Source organism: Trachypithecus francoisi, unplaced genomic scaffold, assembly GCF_009764315.1.
Source record: "Trachypithecus francoisi isolate TF-2019V2 unplaced genomic scaffold, Tfra_2.0 Lachesis_group8, whole genome shotgun sequence".
NCBI classification, from domain to species: Eukaryota; Metazoa; Chordata; class Mammalia; order Primates; family Cercopithecidae; genus Trachypithecus; species Trachypithecus francoisi.
Genome location: NW_022681473.1, coordinates 7097685 through 7116627, shown reverse-complemented (window position 1 = coordinate 7116627; position 18943 = coordinate 7097685). Strand labels below are relative to the sequence as shown.

General features: G+C 48.2%; 1 protein-coding gene across 2 annotated transcripts in view; it reads left to right on the top strand.

Moving 5' to 3' along the window:
- The first annotated feature begins 5339 nt into the window (after nucleotides 1-5339).
- KDM2A (lysine demethylase 2A) overlaps nucleotides 5340-18943 on the top strand; it is a 152692-nt gene continuing 139088 nt past the window's right edge. The window contains exons 1-3 of one of the 2 annotated variants that reach the window (XM_033205737.1): nucleotides 5945-6121; nucleotides 7300-7424; nucleotides 17708-17829. Coding sequence is in view for 1 of the 2 variants with exons in the window: in XM_033205733.1 (XP_033061624.1) it covers nucleotides 7383-7424 (42 nt within the window). In the remaining variant the exon portion in view is untranslated. Of the gene's footprint in view, nucleotides 6122-7299; nucleotides 7425-17707; nucleotides 17830-18943 lie in introns of both variants that reach the window. The other variant, XM_033205733.1, reaches the window with a different exon arrangement.

Here is an 18943-nt window from a genome sequence, read left to right as displayed (position 1 = left end):
AGTCAGGAGATCGAGGAGACCATCCTGGCTAACATGGTGAAACCCCATCTCTACTAAAAATACAAAAAATTTAGCCAGGCACGGTGGCAGGCGCCTGTAGTCCCAGTTACTCGGGAGGCTGAGGCAGGAGAATGGCGTGAACCCGGGAGGCGGAGCTTGCAGTGAGCTGAGGTCCGGCCACTGCACTCCAGCCTGGGATCGAGACTCCGTCTCAAAAAAAAAAAAAGAAAAAAGAAAAAAAGAAAACTTTCTATCACCACTCCCCAACACCATTTAACCCTAGGAGTTGTTTTTCTTTTTTTTTTTTTTCCCCGGGGTTGGGGGCAGGTGGAGAGAGATGTTCAGGAAATGGTTAAGTAACACAATCAGAGAGCATGGGATTGAGGTGATTAAGGGCACCGAATGGATTCTAAAGGAAAGTGGGCAAGCCATTCAGTCAGATGATACTGGGCCAGGAGAGAGAGAGAATGAACATGGAGGAGGGGGTGGGCCAAATGACGGAAAGAAGGCTGGAGAGAAAGAGACTTCAGGAGGTAGGTGATGATGAGAAAGAGGCGGCTGGAGTCACGGAAGAGGATAAAATAAAAAGTGGAGACACCAGGGTTGGGGGTTGGGGAGAGAAACCAGGAGTTAGGATAGGGAAGAGGGCCGGGTGCGGTGGCTCATGCCTGTAATCCCAGCACTTTGGGAGGCTGAGGGGCGCAGATCACCTGAGATAGGGAGGTTGAGACCAGCCTGGCCAACATGGTGAAATCCTGTCTCTACTAAAAACACAAAAATTAGCCAGGCGTGGTGGTGGGTGCTTGTAATCCCAACTTCTCAGGAAGGTGAGGCAGGAGAATTGCTTGAACCTGGGAGGTGGATGTTGCAGCAAGCCAAGATCATGCCATTGCACTCCAGGCTGGGTGACACAGTGAGACTGTCTAAAAATTAAAAAAAAAAAATTTTTTTAAAAAGGGAAGGGGAAAAGAATCGAGGAATAAGTCATCACACTTAAGGTCTATGCAAACTCTTGACTCACATGAAAACTTCAAGTTTCTTAAATATTGAATCATCTTTACTTAAAACTTTCCCTTCTTTTTTTTTCAGAGACAGGGTCTCACTGTCACTGAAGTGCAGTGGCATAGTCATAGTTCATTGTAACCTCTAACTCCTGGACTCTAGCAATCCTCCACCTCAGCCTCTTTTTTTTTTTTTTTTTTTTTTGAAACAGAGTCTCCCCCTGTTGCCCAGGCTAGAGTGCAATGGCGTGATCTCGGCTCCCTGCAACCTCGGCCTCCCGGGTTCAAACGGTTCTTCCTGCCTCAGCCTCCCGTGTAGCTGGGATTACAGGCATGTACCACCACATCCAGCTATTTTTTGTATTTGTAGTAGAGATGGGGTTTCACCACGTTGGCCAGGCTGGTCTCAAACTCTTGACCTCATGATCCGCTTGCCTCGGCCTCCCAAAGTGTTGGGACTACAGGCGTGAGCCACGGCACCCGGCCAAAACTTTTTAACCACTGATAACGTTATGCTACCTCCTGGGGAATCTTCACAACCAACTTCTCTGTTTTAGTTTAGACCTACACTGTTTGGGACATCTTTACTTCCTCCTTAACATTTAAGGAGAAATTGGAAATAGTTTAGCTTAACCAGACTAAAGAGTTCTCTTTTCGCACCGTAAAGTCTCCCAAAAGAAATGGGTGAGCCGGGCGTGGTGGTGGACACCTGTAATCCCAGCTACTTGGAGGGTGAGGTGGGAGAATTGCTTGAACCCGGAGGTGAAGGTTGCAGTGAGCCGAGATTGAGCCACTGCACTCCAGCCTGGGCAACAAGAGCAAAACTCCATCCCCGCAAAAAAAAGAAAAGAAAAGAAAAGAAGAGAAAAGAAAAGGGTGACTGGATTTTGACTCTCAGCATTTGTTGGGTCTTAGCTTTGCTCAAAAAGGCAGGGATTTATTAATATCTTATTAAGGTACCAATTTATTCCTGCCAGGGACCCTGTTCTCAATGCCTCTAGAATGCATTTTTATTTCCTTTTTCCCATATACCATTGTCAGGGTTGAAGTCATAGAGTTCATAGTTCCGGTGGCCTTCTTGGGGAATCCCCCAAGCTCTATTCTCCCTGCAAATGGCTGTTTTAGACCAATGCAGTGAGCCTCACAGATCTGTCTTTGCCAATCAAAGCCACTGTGATGGTGGGAGGAATCACTAGCCATCTGTCTATCTCTTATCTCACCCTGCATATCTGCTCTGGAATATTAACAAAGCCTGCCTGTGGAGAAACCATTGTGTATATCTGTTTAAATGTCCTATTCCCCCAATGCAGACTAGTTAACAAATGGTTTTCTACTGGAAAAGAGCTGGCTGCAATCTGACAAATCTTGCTCTACTTGCAGTCCCATTCAAAATAAGTACTACTATTATTGTTCTAGAGCCTTTTTTTGGGGGGGGGCGAGGGGGTGGAGTCTCGCTCTGTAGCCCAAGCTGGGTGCATTGGCGCCATCTGGGCTCACTGCAACCTCCACCTCCTGCATTCAAGTGATTCTCCTGCCTCAGCCTCCCAAGTAACTGGGATTATAGGCATGCACCACCATGCCCGGCTAATTTTGTATTTTTTTTTTTTTTTAGTAGAGATGGGGTTTTGCCATGTTGGCCAGGCTGGTCTTGAACGCCTGACCTTAGGTGATCCACCTGCCTTGGCTTCCCAAAGTGCTGGGATTACAGGTGTAAGCCACTGCGCCCGGCCTGGTCTAAAGCCTTCCAGCATGCCCACATGAGTTAAACTTGGAGGTATCTGTTCGCCAAGGGTGTGCAACTCACCTCAAGGGTTAATTACTTAAGGGGGTCTGAATGTTAAGAAAAAGGGCAAGACCAAGTTGAGCTACTCCTAGAGACTTTCTCTTTTCCGCCAAGTATTCCCTGGGTTATAAGGGTGAGTAGGAAGGAAATAAAGCTGTTTCTTTTGCAAATAGCAACAAGGCCCAACACTTAATCTGACAATGGCAAAAGCTTTCTCTCGTGCTTAAAAAACAAACGAAACAAGCTGCTAACTTTTCCTATATCTACAGAGAGCCAGATGCCTATGGGACCGTATCTGGTAGCACCAGTGTGAGGGACTGCTGCTTTTAAAATATATTTTACCATAGTCAGAAAGATTTAAAGAGACTTTAGATCTGATACAGTTTCTCTTGATACAGTTTCTGTGATTATCTATTTTGTATCAGTGCTCTGAAAATCTAAGAAGTCTGAACAAAATTGGTATCAAAATAAAGAACATTTCCCAGTGACTAGAATGCAAGAGGATGATATCTTATTAACAAACCTTTTTAGCTGTTTGTGAGATGTTTCAGTCGGCTGTCGGAGTAATTATGCAAGCTCTTTAACCTTTCTATACTTCAGTTGTCTATCTTTAAAATGGATATAGCGCTAACAGGCACTTCAGCTTGTCTCCGAAGGATGTTGTGAAACAAAGCAGAGAATGTCTGTACAAACTCCCCAAGTTCTGCATGCAGAAAAACCTTCTGTGGTAATAAATAATAATACCTTGCACTGACGTAGCGCTTTTACCTTGGAGTTCAAGCCTTGATAGAATTAGAAGGTATTATTATTTTAATTGTCTCGCTAACGTCCTCCTGAAAGGGTTGATGGCTGTTTATGCAGGTTATATGATTCACTCCATGCCCTACCTCTCTGCTCCATTCCCTGCTTCCAGGAGTCAGAACCTGAAGAGTGGGAAACCAAGGCAGGGAGAAAAAGATTTGTGTGACACCGCTCAACAAGGGCGTAGTGGAGCCAATAGTGCCAACCCCGATGTGTAACGCCCTAGCCACCGTCCTTTGTGGGATTTAGAATTTAAACGGGCCCCTGAGCAAGAGATTGGCTGGGGAAATGCCCGGATCGCGGCTGGGCTGCTCGCATGGCATTGCTCGGGTACCTCCGGCCGGGCTCCGTCGACGTTCGGAGCCTGCTGGCCCGTCGGGCAGCTGTCGGGCTGCGGGAGCCGGTCCGTGGGCAGGGCCGGCGCAGCTCGGGCGGCCGCTGCCCCGTCGCTGACCCCCGTGCGAAGCTGCGCGCACCAAGAGGAGACATCTTCCCGGTCTGGCCTCCCGCGCCCGCCACGGCCCGGGGCGGCAGGGTCGGGCCGGGGGCCGGGGGCGGCCCGCGCACCCCTCCGTGGGGGGCGCCCCGACTCGCCGGGGGCGGGGTCACGTCCCACCCGGGCCGCCGGGGGCACCGGCGCAGCGGAAAGCTGAGCGTGGCCGAGGAGCGGGGGCTTCCTGGGCCACCTCGCTAGGCGCCTCCGTCCGGCGGTGGGCGCGCCGGCCGCCGCCGCCCCCGGGCCGTCGCGGAGACCGTTCCTGCGCCTGGTACCTGTGGACGCCCTTGTTAAGCGCCTGCAGCTCCCCCGGGGAGCCGAGCCCAGGACAGACATGCTACTCCTGTTTCCTGCCCCTTCGGAGCGACGAGCAGTGGGTGAGGCGGGGCCAGGCCGCTGCACCGAGGAGCCCCCGGGCCCAGGGCGGACGAGCCCCGTGGCGGCGGCGCCGGGGCCTGCCTAGGGATGGCTGGCAGGCCGGCCTCGGCCCACCGGCCGGCACGCGAAGGGAAGGCAGCCGGCGGCCATGCACCCCTTCCCTGCGCCCTCTCGCCCTGGGCAGGCCTGAGCGGGGAGCCCAGGTCGCGCAGGCCCAGCCCGGCGGCCTGACCCCGGGAGACCCTGCTTTGAGGCGGGCATCGGTTGCCCTGGCCCAGGCCTCCCGGCCCTCAGGTTGTGTGACTGTGACGGGCCGCCTGGGGCCGAGGGCGGTTGAAGGGGAAGGGGGCGCATGTCTCTCACTGCTTGGGGGGGGTGATATGCTTTGTGGGGGGTCGGGGGGGGTCACCACCCTCCCAAGGGGGGTGGGGGAGGGCGGCCGGCGCAGCTGGCCGCGAGGGGCGGGGTCACAGAGGCGAAGTGTGTGTGAGGGTGCGTGGGGGGAGGGCGCGCGGAGGAGGATCGGTGCCCTTCGCGCAGGCGCGAGCAGCCGGCCGGGCCCGAGCCCTGGAAGAACGCCGACGGGGAGCGGGGGCGGCGGGCCGGCGGGAGGGCGGGCGGGCGGGCTGCCTGACGCGAGGGGGCGCAGGGAGCCGCGTCGGCGTCGCGGGGCGCGGGCGATTCGAGGCCGTCGCTTCCGCGCGTGCGCGCGCCGGCGGTGTGTCCGCGTTAGAGGGGAGTGACGCGTGCGCGTTCACGCGCGCCCGGGCGAGCGGTAAGAAGCGCAGGGAGGCCTGAAGGGGGTGGGGGGTGGAGAGGCGAGCTGGAGGAGGGGTGGGGAGTTGGCGCCTGCGCAGTGCGCCTCGGAGGAGCTGTGTGTATGTGAGAGTCTGACGGGTTCAAAATGGCGGCGGCTGCTTCAGCGGCTCCTCCTGTGTGAGGGAAACAACACCCCTCCCCGGTAGCGGCGGCGGCGGCTCGCGGAGCACCTTCCCAGCGGCTAGGCCTGTCGCCGCCCTGTCTTTCCTGGCCAGGGGGCGCTCCGGGAGGAGGGGCAACGCCAGGGGGCCCATCCCCCGGAATCCCTCCTCTGCGACTGGGGAGTAGCCGGGGGGCTCGTCCCGCAGCGCGGAGCCGGAGCTGAGGGGGGAGACGCGAGGGGAGCCAGGGCCCCCATCCCGGCGCGCCGCGCCGCTCCCGCCCTGTCCGCCCCCCGGGGCTGGGGCCCGCGTTCCGGGGGGCCGGGGCGGCGCGGGGAGCCTCGGGCCGGCCGGTCTCAGCTGATCGGCCGCTGCTCCCGGAGGCGACCAGCCCCTGCTGGCCGAGGGCACGGCGAGGAGGGCGCTCCCTGCGGCCGGGGCCGGCCCGGGGCTCGGGCCCGGGCTGCTGACCACTGGCCCGGGGGAGGCGGGGGCGCCCCGGGCTCGGCGCCGAGGGGTCGCGCTCCCCTCTCCTGACGCCTCCGACTCCCGGTCTCCAAAGCCAGAAGAGGAGGTTTGATTCAGCAACTGTTTGCTCCCTTTTCCTGGTCGCTCTGACCCTCTCTGGATACTGGGTTGATCCACGGAAAAACCGAAGACGACGTTTGGGATTTAATTATTCCTCTCAGCTTTGGAATCTTTTACTTCTCACTTGGACAAGAACTCAAGAGCAGAATCTCCGGTGAGTTTCCCCCTCCCCCCCTCATTTGGAAGTTTGGTTGACTGTGTTATCCAAAGACTGAATGCAAAGTTTCTATTTCTTTTTCCGATGGGAGAACCATTGAAACGCCTTTTCCTGGGGGAGCCCAGCGAGATTCGCCCTTTTTCCTCTCCGGCCCTGGCTGCTCCAAGCCCGGGTGGTCGTCGCCCAGGGGGTGCAAGCACGGTTTCCCTCCGGACTTCGGGCCAGGGCTTCCTCCGGGAGGGCTCTGCCACCAACTGCTCTCGCAAACTGTGTCATCGGGTCCTCTGGTCTCGTAGCAGTTTTGAAAGGATGCTGTTAACGTGGCTGTAATGTAGTGACAAAAACGGGGGGAACCTGCGTTCTCAATGGAAGCCATTATCCACGAGAATATTTAGAAAAAAGGAAACCGTTTCTTGGTATTGCCGATTGACCGTCGCGCCGGCCGGTCTTTTATTGCATTTTTGGACAAGATGTATTTTCCTCGTATCCATAGATGCGATCGTTTATTTTATTACTTTATCCAAAAAGATCAGATGGAATTTTGGTCCTTGATTTGCGCCTCTGAAATTTGTTTGAGAGTTGTGCACATCTTGTGTTGGGGTGGAGGGTAGATTTGGGAATGAAAAGACCCGGGGAGTCTAGAAAGGAAGGCGACGATTGTGCACGGCCTTACAGGAGGGGTATGGGAAATTGTTTTGGGGTCATTTAAATCCTAATTTCTTGTCCTCTTTTTACATAGTCCACCCTTCTTTCCTTTAGTTTCTGATGACTGGTGAGAGAGAACTAATTTGGTTAGGATCGGGATTAGTTCAGTGGTGTTTCACCTGGTCAGCTCTCTAGAGATAAAAGTCCTGAGCTTTTTTTTTCTTGCTGATGCTGTCACGAAGGGGATCCTTGCTAGTGGTAATCCTGTGGGGAGAAACTAGTGGTGTGGCCCATCCACAAGGAACTGAAACCAACATCTCGTTTCGTCTAGGCCTCCGACAGTTGTAATGTAATTAATGTTGAACATGACATGGAACCACTTGCCCAAGAGCAGAAAGGTCCCAAACTCATGAAGAGGAACCTGATTTTTCAGAGAACCTTTAACAGTTACCTTAAATACTCCTTTCCGTGAACAGAAAGCACAAGTTTGAGAATGAGTTCTCATTTCTGCTTGTATCATTATTCTTTAGTGTTGCAATCTGGTTCCTAAGGAGGAAGAGGAAGGCAGCCCTGGAGTGGTTTCTTTACAGTAATTTCAACAGAAGAGTGAGAGATGGAACCCGAAGAAGAAAGGATTCGTTACAGCCAGAGATTGGTTAGTATTTTCTCCCCCCACCACACCCTCCAGTTTTGAAGTAGGATAACTGTTTTGTTTCCATTTGTGAATATACTGTGAATCTGTGATTAAAACTTTTCAGGTGACTTTTCTGTGCACCAGAGGAGGGGGAAAGGTGTATTACTATCGAATTTGGCTTTTGGCCAAAAATATTTTATGTTTTATATATTTATCCTGTTTGGAAATGGAGTTATATGTAGCCTTTAGCTTTTATAGAAACCATTGTATACCCAGGGATTTTGTGGATTACAATGTGACAAAGATTCCTAATTTTACAATACTGACATTGTAATACATCTGATTAAGTTAGATTAGAATATAAATTTTGGGGGCAAAGCTGTTTGAGGAAGGATAGTTGAATACATTTTTTAAGATTTGATTTGTGACTTTGAGCTGGGGAGTAGAACTATGAATTATTCTCTTTTGTTTTATAAATTAACACTTTCGTAGCTTTGAAGGGTTGTTGGGATTGAAGACAAGTAGGTAGAATACTGGATGCTGATAAAGTTCTGTGTTTTGGGAGGAATGTATGAGATGTTGTTGAAAGAAATTTTAGACATGATTTGAAAGGATTAGCTTATATCTGTATACGAACACTTGGATCCTTTAAGCCATGTTTTCCTCTTAAGGTTTCCCTATTGGAGTTTAAGAATTCAATTTTTGTTTTTCTTAGCCAAAGATAGCTTTATTAATAGTCTCCAGTATTAATAAAAATTTGAATTTGTGTTTGAAGAGTGGGCAATGAGGAAAGCCACAGAATTGTATGTAGTATGTGAAATTTGCTGAACTGAAGAAAGGCCTAGAAGATTACTAAAGGAATTTATGGTGGTTTTATTTGGCTCTGCATTTTAGACTGAATTTAGGAGAAAACGAATGGGTCTCTAATACATTTTCTAATGATCCTTACTCTTTTTGAGAAAAGACTTATTATTTATTTTTATTGAGATCGAATCTTACTCTATCGCCCAGGCTTAGAGTGCAGCAGCGTGGTCTGAGCTCACCGCAACCTCCGCCTCCCGGGTTCAAGTGATCCTCCTGCCTGAGCTTCCGAAGTAGCTGGGACTGTAGTTACAGGCCACCACGCCCAGCTAATTTTTGTATTTTCGGTAGAGAACTTAGTTTTACCATGTTGGTCAGGATGATCTTGATCTCCTGACCTCATGATCCACCCGCCTTGGCCTCCCAAAGTGCTGGGATTACAGACGTGAGCCACCGTACCTGGCCATGGCTTGTTTTTTATTTTTATTTATTTATTTTTATTTTTATATTTATTTATTTATTTATTTTTGAGGCAGGGTCTGGCTCTGTTGCCCAGGCTGGAGTACAATGGCGCGATCTCTGCTCACTGCAAGCTCTGCCTCCCAGGTTCACGCCATTCTCCTGCCTCAGCCTCCTGAGTAGCCAGAACTATTGCGCCCAGCTAATTTTTTGTACTTTTAGTGGAGACAGGGTTTCACCATGTTAGGCAGGATGGTCTCGATCTCCTGACCTTGTGATCTGCCCGCCTCGGCCTCCCGAAGTGCTGGGATTACAGGCGTGAGCCACCGTGCCCGGCCTTTTATTTTTATTTTCATAGACAAGATCTTGCTCTGCCCAGAGTGAAGTTCAGTGGCGTGATTATAACTCACTGTAGCCTCAAATTCTTGGGCTCAAGCAATCTTTCATTCCAGCCTCCTGAGTAGCTGGGGCTACAGTCATGTACCACCATGCCAGGCTAATTTTCAGATTTTTTTTTTTTTCTTAGAGACGAGGTCTTGCTATGTTGCCCATGCTAGTCTTGAACTCCTGGCCTCAAGCAGTCCTCCCACCTTGGCATCACAAAGTGCTGGGATTACAAGCGTGAGCCACAGTACCTGCCTTATTTATTTATTTATTTGTTTTGTGACTGCTAGAAAGGTTTGGTGTATATTGGGAAGTATATATTCAGCATGCATATATTCCGGTGAGCCTGATTTCAGAGATTTGTCCCGTTCCCAATGCGTGTGTTGAGATTATAATTCTTCATCTCTAATTTTGTAGAAATTAAGCATATCCGTAGTGGAATATTGTATCATTGGGATTTTTTTTTTTTTTTTTTTTTAACATTTGTTGAATTAAACTTTTCTTTGGGAAGAGAAAAAGAGACGATGCCATAAAACTCCTTTCCCAGGTAGTTATTGCTATATGGAATTCACTTTTATCATGTCAAGTTGTTAGGTAGATATCTAAGGGATTTTGCAGTCCAGACTTTAAAAGAAGAGCCTTTCTAGCAAGCAAAACTTTTCACTTTTTTTTTTGAGACGGAGTTTCACTCTTGTTACCCAGGCTGGTGTCCAGTGGCACTATTTCTGCTTACTACAACCGCTTCCTCCTGGGTTCAAGTGATTCTCCTGTCTCAGCCTCCAGAGTAGCTGAGATTACAGGTGCCTACCACCACACCTGGCTGATTTTTGTATTTTTAGTAAAGACGGGGTTTCACCTTGTTGGCCAGGCTGGTCTCGAACTCCTGACCTCTGGTGATCCGCCTGACTCAGCCTCCCGAAGTGCTGGGATTACAGGCATGAGCCACTGCGCCCAGACTTTTGGGTTTTGTTGTTTGTTTGTTTTGAGAACGAGTCTTACTCTGTTGCCCAGGCTGGAGTGCAGTGGCACTAGCAGGGCTCACTTACAACCTCTGGCTCCCGGGTTCAGGTGATTCTCCTGCCTCAGCATCCCGAGTAGCTGGGACTACAGGTGCCTGCCACCACACCCAGATAACTTTTGTATTTTTAGTAAAGATGGAATTTCACCATGTTGGCCAGGCTGGTCTCGAACTCCTGACCTCAAATGATCCACCCACATTGGCCTCCCAAATTGCTGGGATTACAGGTGTGAGCCACTGTGCCCGGCTTCACTTCTTTTATTTTATTTTATTTTTTTGAGACAGAGTCTTACTCTCGCCCAGAGTGCAGTGGCGAGATCTTGGCTCACTGCAACCTCTGCCTCCCAGGTTCAAACGATTCTCATGCCTCAGCTTCCCAAGTAGCTGCGATTACAGGTGCCTGCCACCATGCCTGGCTAATTTTTTTGTATTTTTAGTTGAGACGGGGTTTTGCTATATTGGCCAGGCTGGTGTCGAACTCCTGACCTCAGGTGATCTACCCACTTCAGCCTCCCAAAGTGCTGGGATTACAAGTGCGAGCCACTGCACCGGCCCACTTTTTTTTTTTTTTTTTTTTTAAAAAAAACAAGGTAGGGAGGTGTAGTGGGAAGGAGAGACAAGTACTCTTGACTTTTGTCTTGGCAAGATTTTTTTTTTTCTTTTTTTCTTTAAGTTGTAAGGTGATTGCTACCTGTTGCATACATTAACCCTTAACTAGCATATGTTTTCTTTTGTTTAATGTGCTATCTTAGCAGTGTTTGTGTAAGAGGGCACATTATATATTTGGACGGAACTTTCTTTTTTCTTTTTTGAGACGGAGTTTTGCTCTGTGGCCGAGGCTGGAGTGCAGTGGCGCGATCTTGGCTTGCTGCAAGCTCCACCTCCCGGGTTCACGCCATTCTCCTGCCTCAGCCTCCCGAGTAGCTAGGACTACAGGCACCCGCTGCCACGCCTGGCTAGTTTTTTGTTTTTTATGTTTTTTAGCAGAGGCAGGGTTTCACCATGTTAGCCAGGATGGTCTCAATCTCCTGACCTCGTGATCCGCCTGCCTCGGCCTCCCAAAGTGCTGGGATTACAGGCGTGAGCCACTGCGCCTGGCCTGGAGGGAACTTTCTTATTTGTTTTTTTTTTGAGATAGGGTCTGTCTTTGTCACTCAGTCTAGAGTGCAGTGGCATGACCACAGGTCATAGAAGCCTCGACATCCTGGTCTCAAGTGATCTTCCCACGTCAGCTTCCCAGGTAGCTAGGACTACAACCCTGTGCCACCATGCCTGGCTAATTTTTGTATTTTTTGTAGAGGTGGGGTTTTGCCATGTTCCGAAGGCTAGTCTTGAACTCCTGGGCTCAAACGATCTGTCCGCCTTGGCCTCCCAACAAGTCATTTTTGGAAAAAAAATCAGCAATAACTAGCTAAGGGCTGGGTGTGGTAACTCACGCCTGTAATCCCATCACTTTGGGAGGCCTAGGCAGGAGGATCACCTGAGGTCAAGAGTTTGAAACCAGCCTGGCCAACATGGTGAAACCCCATCTCTACTAAAAATACAAAAATTAGCTGGGCGCTGGGATTGGTGGTGCGTGCCTATAATCCTAGCTACTGGGGAGGCTGAGGCAGGAGAATTGCTTGAACCTGGGAGGTGGAGGTTGCACTGAGCTGAGATTGCGCCACTGCACTCCAGCCTGGGTGACAGAGTGAGACTCCATCTCAAAAAAAAAATTAGCCGGGCGTGGTGTAGGGTGCCTGTAATCCCAGCTACTCAGGAGGCTGAGTCAGGAGAATCACTTGAACCTGAGAGGCAGAGGTTGCAGTTAACGGAGATCACACCATTGCACTCTGGCCTGGGTGACTGAGCGAGACTCCGCCTCAAAAAAAAAAAAAGGGCCGGGCGTGGTGGCTCAAACCTGTAATCCCAGCACTTTGGGAGGCTGAGACGGGCAGATCACAAGATCAGGAGATCGAGACCATCCTGGCTAACACGGTGAAACCCCGTCTCTACTAAAAAATGCACAAAAACTAGCCAGGCGTCGTGGCGGGCACCTATAGTCCCAGCTTGCAGTGAGCTGAGATCCGGCCACTGCACTCCAGCCTGGGTGACAGAGCGAGATTCCGTCTCAAAAAAAAAAAAAAAAAAAAAAGACCGAGGGCGATGTCTCATGCCTGTAATCCCAGAACTTTGGGAGGCCGAGGCGGGCCCATCACCTGAGGTTGGGAGATCGAGACCAGCCTGACGCAACACAGAGAAACCCCATCTCTACTGAAAATACAAAATTAACCGAGTGTGGTGGCGCATGCCTGTCTGTAGTCCCAGCTACTGAGGAGGCTGAGGCAGGAGAATCACTTGAACCCACGAGACAGTTTGCGCTGAGCCGAGATCATGCCGTTGCACTCCAGCCTGGGGAACCAGAGCAAAACTCCATCTAAAAAAAAAAAAAAAAAAAGGAATAACTAGTTTTAAAAAACTGTCTTTTGCCAGTTATGGTGACTCACACCTATACTACCAGCACTTTGGGAGGCCAGGGAGGGAGGATCACTTGAGTGCAGGAGTTCGAGACCAGTCTGGGCAACATAGACCCCCATTTCTCACACAAAGATTGTGTTTTGGCTGGGTGCGGATTACAGGCCTGTAATCCCAGCAGTTTGGGAGGCCGAGGTGGGTGGATCACCTGAGGTCAGGAGTTTGAGACCAGCCTGACCAACAAGGTGAAACCCTGTCTCTGCTAAAAATACAAAAATTAGCCAGGCGTGGTGGCAGACGCCTGTAGTCGCAGCTACTCAGGAGGCTGAGACAGGAGAATTGCTTGAACCCAGGAGGTGGAGTTTGCAGTGAACTGAGATCGCACTACTGCACTCCAACCTGGGTGACAGAGTGAGACTGTGTCTCAAAAATAAATAAATAAATAAATAAATAAAGGGGTGTTTTTCCAAGCTTCGTTATTTACCTATTACATGTGGAAAGGAAATGTGCCTTTGAAGATAGTGTATATGTGTAGATTTGGAACATAAGCTACACTTTCTGGAACTAGAATATTTTGCACTGTTGGAGTTGAACAGCTAGGTATTGATTGACAAAGGGTGGATAAACAGTGTTTGGCTTCTCTTAAGCAAGACTTAATTTTTTTTTTTAGGTAATGAAAATATTAGGACTTTTGTATATAGATTGCCAGAACAAAGCCAGATCTCTGAGGCGAGTTTGTATACCTGAGGAGGTACTCAAGTGGGAGGGATAGAAGCTTCCTTTTGATGCTGGGGTGGGTTGTTCTGAGGTAACAATGATTTATTTCTGTATTTCTTTTTTTTTTTTTTTTTGGAGACAGGGTGTTACTCTGTTGCACAGGCTAGAGTGCAGTGGCGTGATCATAGCTCATTGTAGCTTCAACCGCCTGGCTCAAGTGGTCCTCCCATCTCAGCATGGAACTGTAGCTGGGACTACAGGCATGTGCCACCATACCTGGCTAATTTTTAATTTTTTCTGTAAAGGCAGGCTCTCCCTGCTCAGGCTGTTCAGGCTGGTCTGGTTTTTTTTGCTCAGTCTGGTCTTGAACTCCCAGACTCAGGTGATCCACCTTGGCTTCCCAAAGTGCTGGGATTACAGGTGTGAGCCACTATGCCTGGTGTGCTTGTCAATCTTGATGAAATTGAGAGCTTTTAGCACTTTCGCCTAGCAAAAAAAAATGAAATAAAAAACAAATGGAGAGCTTTTCTGAAAGATGTTATCATATTATCACATATTCAATCCTGTTAACTTGTCTTACATATAATTCTCTATGAAATAGCTAAATCATTTATCTGTTGCAAGGAACTGGGGCCGCTGAAACTCTGGTAATAGTCCCACCTTTTCTTGGGTTATCCTTGAAAGTGCCTCCCCCAATTCAGCAGTGATTACCAGATTATCTTTTTTTAAATTTAATTTTTTTTTTTTTTTTGAGATGGAGTTTTGCTCTTGTTGCCCAGGCTGTAGTGCAGTGTGCAGTTTGGGCTCACCGCAACCTCCCCCTCCCGGATTCAAGTGATTCTCCTGCTTCAACCTCCAAGTAGCTGGGATTACAGGCGTGCATCACCATGCCCGGCTAATTTTGTATTTTAAGTAGAGATGGGGTTTCACCACGTTAGCCAGGCTGGTTTCAAACTCCCGACCTCAGGCGATCTGTCCTCCTGGGCCTCCCAAAGTGCTGGGATTACAGGCGTGAGTTACCATGCCTGGCCCTTTTTTTTTTTTTTTTTTCTATACGGGGTCTTAGTCTGTTGCCCAGGCTAGAGTGCAATGGCACTACCACTGCAGCATCAGCCTCCCCAGGTGATCCTCTTACCTCAGTCTCCTGAGTGGCTTGGACCACAGATACATGCCACAACACCTGGCTTATTTTTAAAATCTTTCTAGAGACAGGTTTTCACGTGTTGCCCAGGCTGGTCTCAAACTCCTGGGCTTAGGTGATCCTCTCTCCTGCCTGGAGGCCTCTCCAGCCTCCCCAGGTCTTGGGATTATAAGTGTGAGCCACTGCACCTGGTCCCCCTTCCCACCCTGAGGTCTTTTTGACTGGGAATGGACTAGGTAAAATAGAATATTTATTTTAAGCCTTTTTTTTTCCTAGTATGAAAGTATAATGTTAACTAGAAAAAATTATATGTGGTCTACATTGTTGAATTAGTTTATTTCTAATTATTTTATGAGATTTAGTTTTTAGTCTGTGTTGGTAGAGAGCACACTGGTCTCATTGTTGTGGCCTCCCTCCTAATAAATGTAGGAAAAACTTGACCATTTTTGAGTGATTCAAAAATGCAGATAATGATGGAGCTAATATTTTATTCTTATATGTCAGTCTTCCACAGTAAGCTATATTTTGGGCCCGTAGAATGAGGATTATATTTAAGCCCTATCATTTTCTGTTTTATTTTGCTGAGCACTAATCACTACTGTACTTTGTGTATAGCTTCCCACTAGAGTATAAGCTCCTTGAAAGTTGAGACTTTGTTTTTGTTGATGCTATGTGCTAGATGCTTCAAATAGGGCCTAACACATAGCAAGTGCTGAATAAGTATTTGTCGATATTGTTGAAAGCCCTAATATATGCTCTTCTTTGCTACCAGTTTTCTTGAATGCTAGTAGTAAGCCACTAGAGTGGAGGAAGTTCTGAATGCAGTGGCTCACACCTGTGGTCCCAGCTACTCAGGAGGTGGAGGCAGAAGTATCACTTGAGCCCAGGGGCTTAAGGCTGTGGTGAGCTATGACTGTGCCAGTGCACTCCAGCTTGGGCTACGGAGCAAGACCCTGTCTCTAAAAAAATTAATAAATTAGAATAGAGGACACTTTGGCAGGTAGGGATGAGGAGGATATCTGGATATTGGGTCTTGCAGCGTAGATAAGAACCAGAGACCTAAACTGTAACAAATAAAAACGTATGTGTAGCACACATCTCAGAATACCACATTGATGATATTTGGTATTCGGACCGTTAGAACAAATAATAAAGTGTCTAGTTGACTTTAAAAGTTTAGTCTGGCCAGATGTGGCTTACACCTGTAATCCCAGCACTTTGGGAGGCCAAGGGGAGTAGATGGCTTGACGTCAGGAGTTCGAGACCAGCCTGACCAACATGGTGAAACCCTGTCTCTACTAAAAATACAAAAATTAGCCGGGCGTAGTGGCACCACATGCCTGTAATCCCAGCTACCCAGGTGGCTGAGACAGGAGAATCGCTTGAACTCGTGAGACAGAGGTTGCCGTCAGCTGAGATCGTGCCACTGCACTCCAGCCTGGGTGACAGAGAGAGACTCCGTCTCAAAAAATAAAAATAAAAAAAAGTAAAGTTTAGTCTGAATTTTAAGCTCTCCTATTCTTTTTTTTTTTTTCCCCTTGTGTGAGACAGTTTCACTATGGTCGCTTAGGCTGGAGTGCAATGACGTGATCTCGGCTCACTGCAACCTTCGCCTCCCAGGTTCAACTGATTCTTCTGCCTCAGTCTCCCTAGTAGCTGGGATTACAGGCGCCCGCCACCCCGCCTGGCTGATTTTTGTATTGTTTTAGTAGAGACAGGGTTTCACCATGTTGATCAGGCTGGTCTCAAACTCCTGACCTCCAGTGATCCGCCCACCTCGGCCTCCGAAAGTGTTGGGATTACAGGCATTAGCCACCGTGGCCGGCCTTAAGTTCCCTTGTTCTAACCCTGTCCTAAACTGTGCCTAGGTTTTGCTGACCTTTAGACAGCCTTAAAGCTGTGAAGTTGCAAGTGATGATGTTTGTGTTATTCTGAGATCTTGGTTTTGGTTATTAAGTCAAGGAATTGATACATTACGTATATTATGTAGATAGACATACATTCTTTGTATCTTCTATTTTGGGGGGGTAATGGACACTCTTAATTAGGTTTCATTAATTTTCTCTGTTTATCTCACTTTGGGAATAGTAGTTTATTTTTGCATTGCACTTTCACATCAGAAAGGGTTAAAATTCAGTAAAAATTTATTGTATGTCAGATAGTAGGCTAGGTTCTTTCATATATATTACCTTATTTAATTCTCAAAAGAACCTTGTAAGGTAGATGGTATAGTTTTAAACCTTGATTTTTTTTTTTTTTTTTAAATTATGGAGAGAGAGGCCCAGAGAGGGGCCATGACTTGCCCAAGATCACAGAGTTGGTAAGAGGTGAAACCAGACCTTGAACTCAGGTACCCTGACTCCAAACTCCAAGTTTCTTCTCTCATATCATCCAGTGTCTCTTATGTACTTTATACAGAAAACAGGCCGGGTGCAGTGGTTCACGCCTGTAATCCAAGCACTTTGTGAGGCCGAGGCGGGCAGATCACCTGTGGTCAGGAGTTCGAGACCAGCCTGGCCAACGTGACAAAACCCCATCTCTACTAAAAATACAAAATTAGCTGGGCATAGTGGTGCACACCTGTAGTCTGAGCTACTCGGGATGCTGAGGTGAGAGAATTGCCTGAACCCGGAAGGTGGAGGTTGCAGTGAGCTGAGATCGCGCCATTGCGTTCCAGCCTGGGTGACAAGAGTGAAACTCCATCTTAAATAATATTGATAATAACTACTCTTACAGCACTGTGTGTAGGCTGAGTACTGTCTCTTTTTTTGAGGCTACTTTAATATTTTCTCTTTTTTTTTGAGATGGAGTTTCGCTCTTGTTGCCCAGGTTGGAGTGTAGTGGTGCGATCTTAGCTCACTGCAACCTCTGCCTCCCAGGTTCAGGCGATTCTCCTTCTCCTGCCTCAGCCTTCCTAGTAGCTGGGATTACAGGCGTGTGCCACCATGCCTGGCCAATTTTTGTATTTTTAGTAGAGATGGGGTTTTACCATATTGGCCAGGCTGGTCTGGAACTCCTGACCTCGGGTGATCCACCTGCCTTGGTCTCCCAGAATACTGAGATTGCAGGCATGAACCACCACTCCCCGCCTACTTTAACATTTTCTTCCTGACGTCTGTCTGCGTAACATCCTGAATGAGATAGCTATAAATATTTGATAGCCAGTGTTTGATCATGTTTCAAAAAAAGATGGTACATTCTTTCTTTTCATGAACTTTGAACTTATTGCACTTGATCTGTTAAAATAGCAGTATTGTGCAGTTTGTGTGTTTGTCAAGGCTTTTATTTATGTATGTCACTCATATCCTTGTTTTCTGTTTTAAATTTTAGGTTCTTGGGGTTTTTCTCTGTCTGTGAGTACTTGGTAAAAAGTTAAACCCTAAAGATAAAAGGCAGCAAATAGTGACCAAACGAATGTTTTTGGCAAATACATTGGTGAAGGCCTCCTTCAGGTAGGTAGAGAGGAGGAGGGAAGAGGGTGGCCTTTCAGGTGGTAAAGACAGCATAAGCTTTATACTACTACTATAAGGCCTATTCTGTGGATCTCTGATGGATGAGCAGTACTAAAGTAAGTGGTGTCTTTTGAGAGGCACTGCTGATAATGTTGGGTAGAAATTTTAAACAACTTTGAAAGCCAAGTATGGACATAGCCATTAGAAGTTTTTTTTTTTTTTTTTGGATATGGAGTCTCACTGCGACGTCCAGGCTGGAGTGCAATGGCATGATCTCGGCTCACTGTAACCTACACTTCTTGGGTTCAAGCGATTCTCCTGCCTCAGCCTCCTGAGTAGCTGGGATTACAGGCACACACCACCACGCCCAGCTAATTTTTTGTATTTTCCTAGAGACACGGTCTCACTATTATTGGCCAGGCTGGTCTGGAACTTCTGACCTCAAATGATCCGCCCGCCTCGGCCTCCCAAAGTTCTGGGATTACAGGCATGAGCCACTGCACCCAGCCGGTTTGTTTTTAACAGTGATTTGGCCAAAGTGACGTTTTGGGAGTAATACCTACAGTTTCGGGTTGGGGGTGGTATAGAAGGATGTTCGAATAGCTTACCTTTTGAGGTGACAGGAACCCTGAACTCTTAAGGCAGTGGTTTTCAAAGTGTAGGTCTCTCATTAGCAGCATGAGCATTACCTGGGTGTCTGGGAACATGTTAGAATGCAAATTCTTGGACCCCACCCCAAACTTACTGAACTAGAAACTCTGGAGCTGGGGCCCAGCATTCTGTGTTTTAACAAGGCAGGTGATTTTGATGCATGCAAAAGTTTGAGAACCATTGCTGTAGGTTATAGGTAGAAATGGAAAGGAAGAGATAGAAGCAAGACACATGGCAGTGAAGGACTGACTAAACTTTGTAACCGATGGATAGCAGCATGTTGTAATAGAGAAGAGTACTTAATTGGGGATGTTGAGCCTTGAGTTTTAGTATCAAGTCTCTTACCAACTGTGCTTTTATTTTTATTTATTTATTTTTTGAGACGGAGTTTTGCTCTTGTTGCCCAGGCTGGAGTGTAATGGTGCGATCTCAGCTCACTGCAATGTCTGCCTCCCCGGTTCAA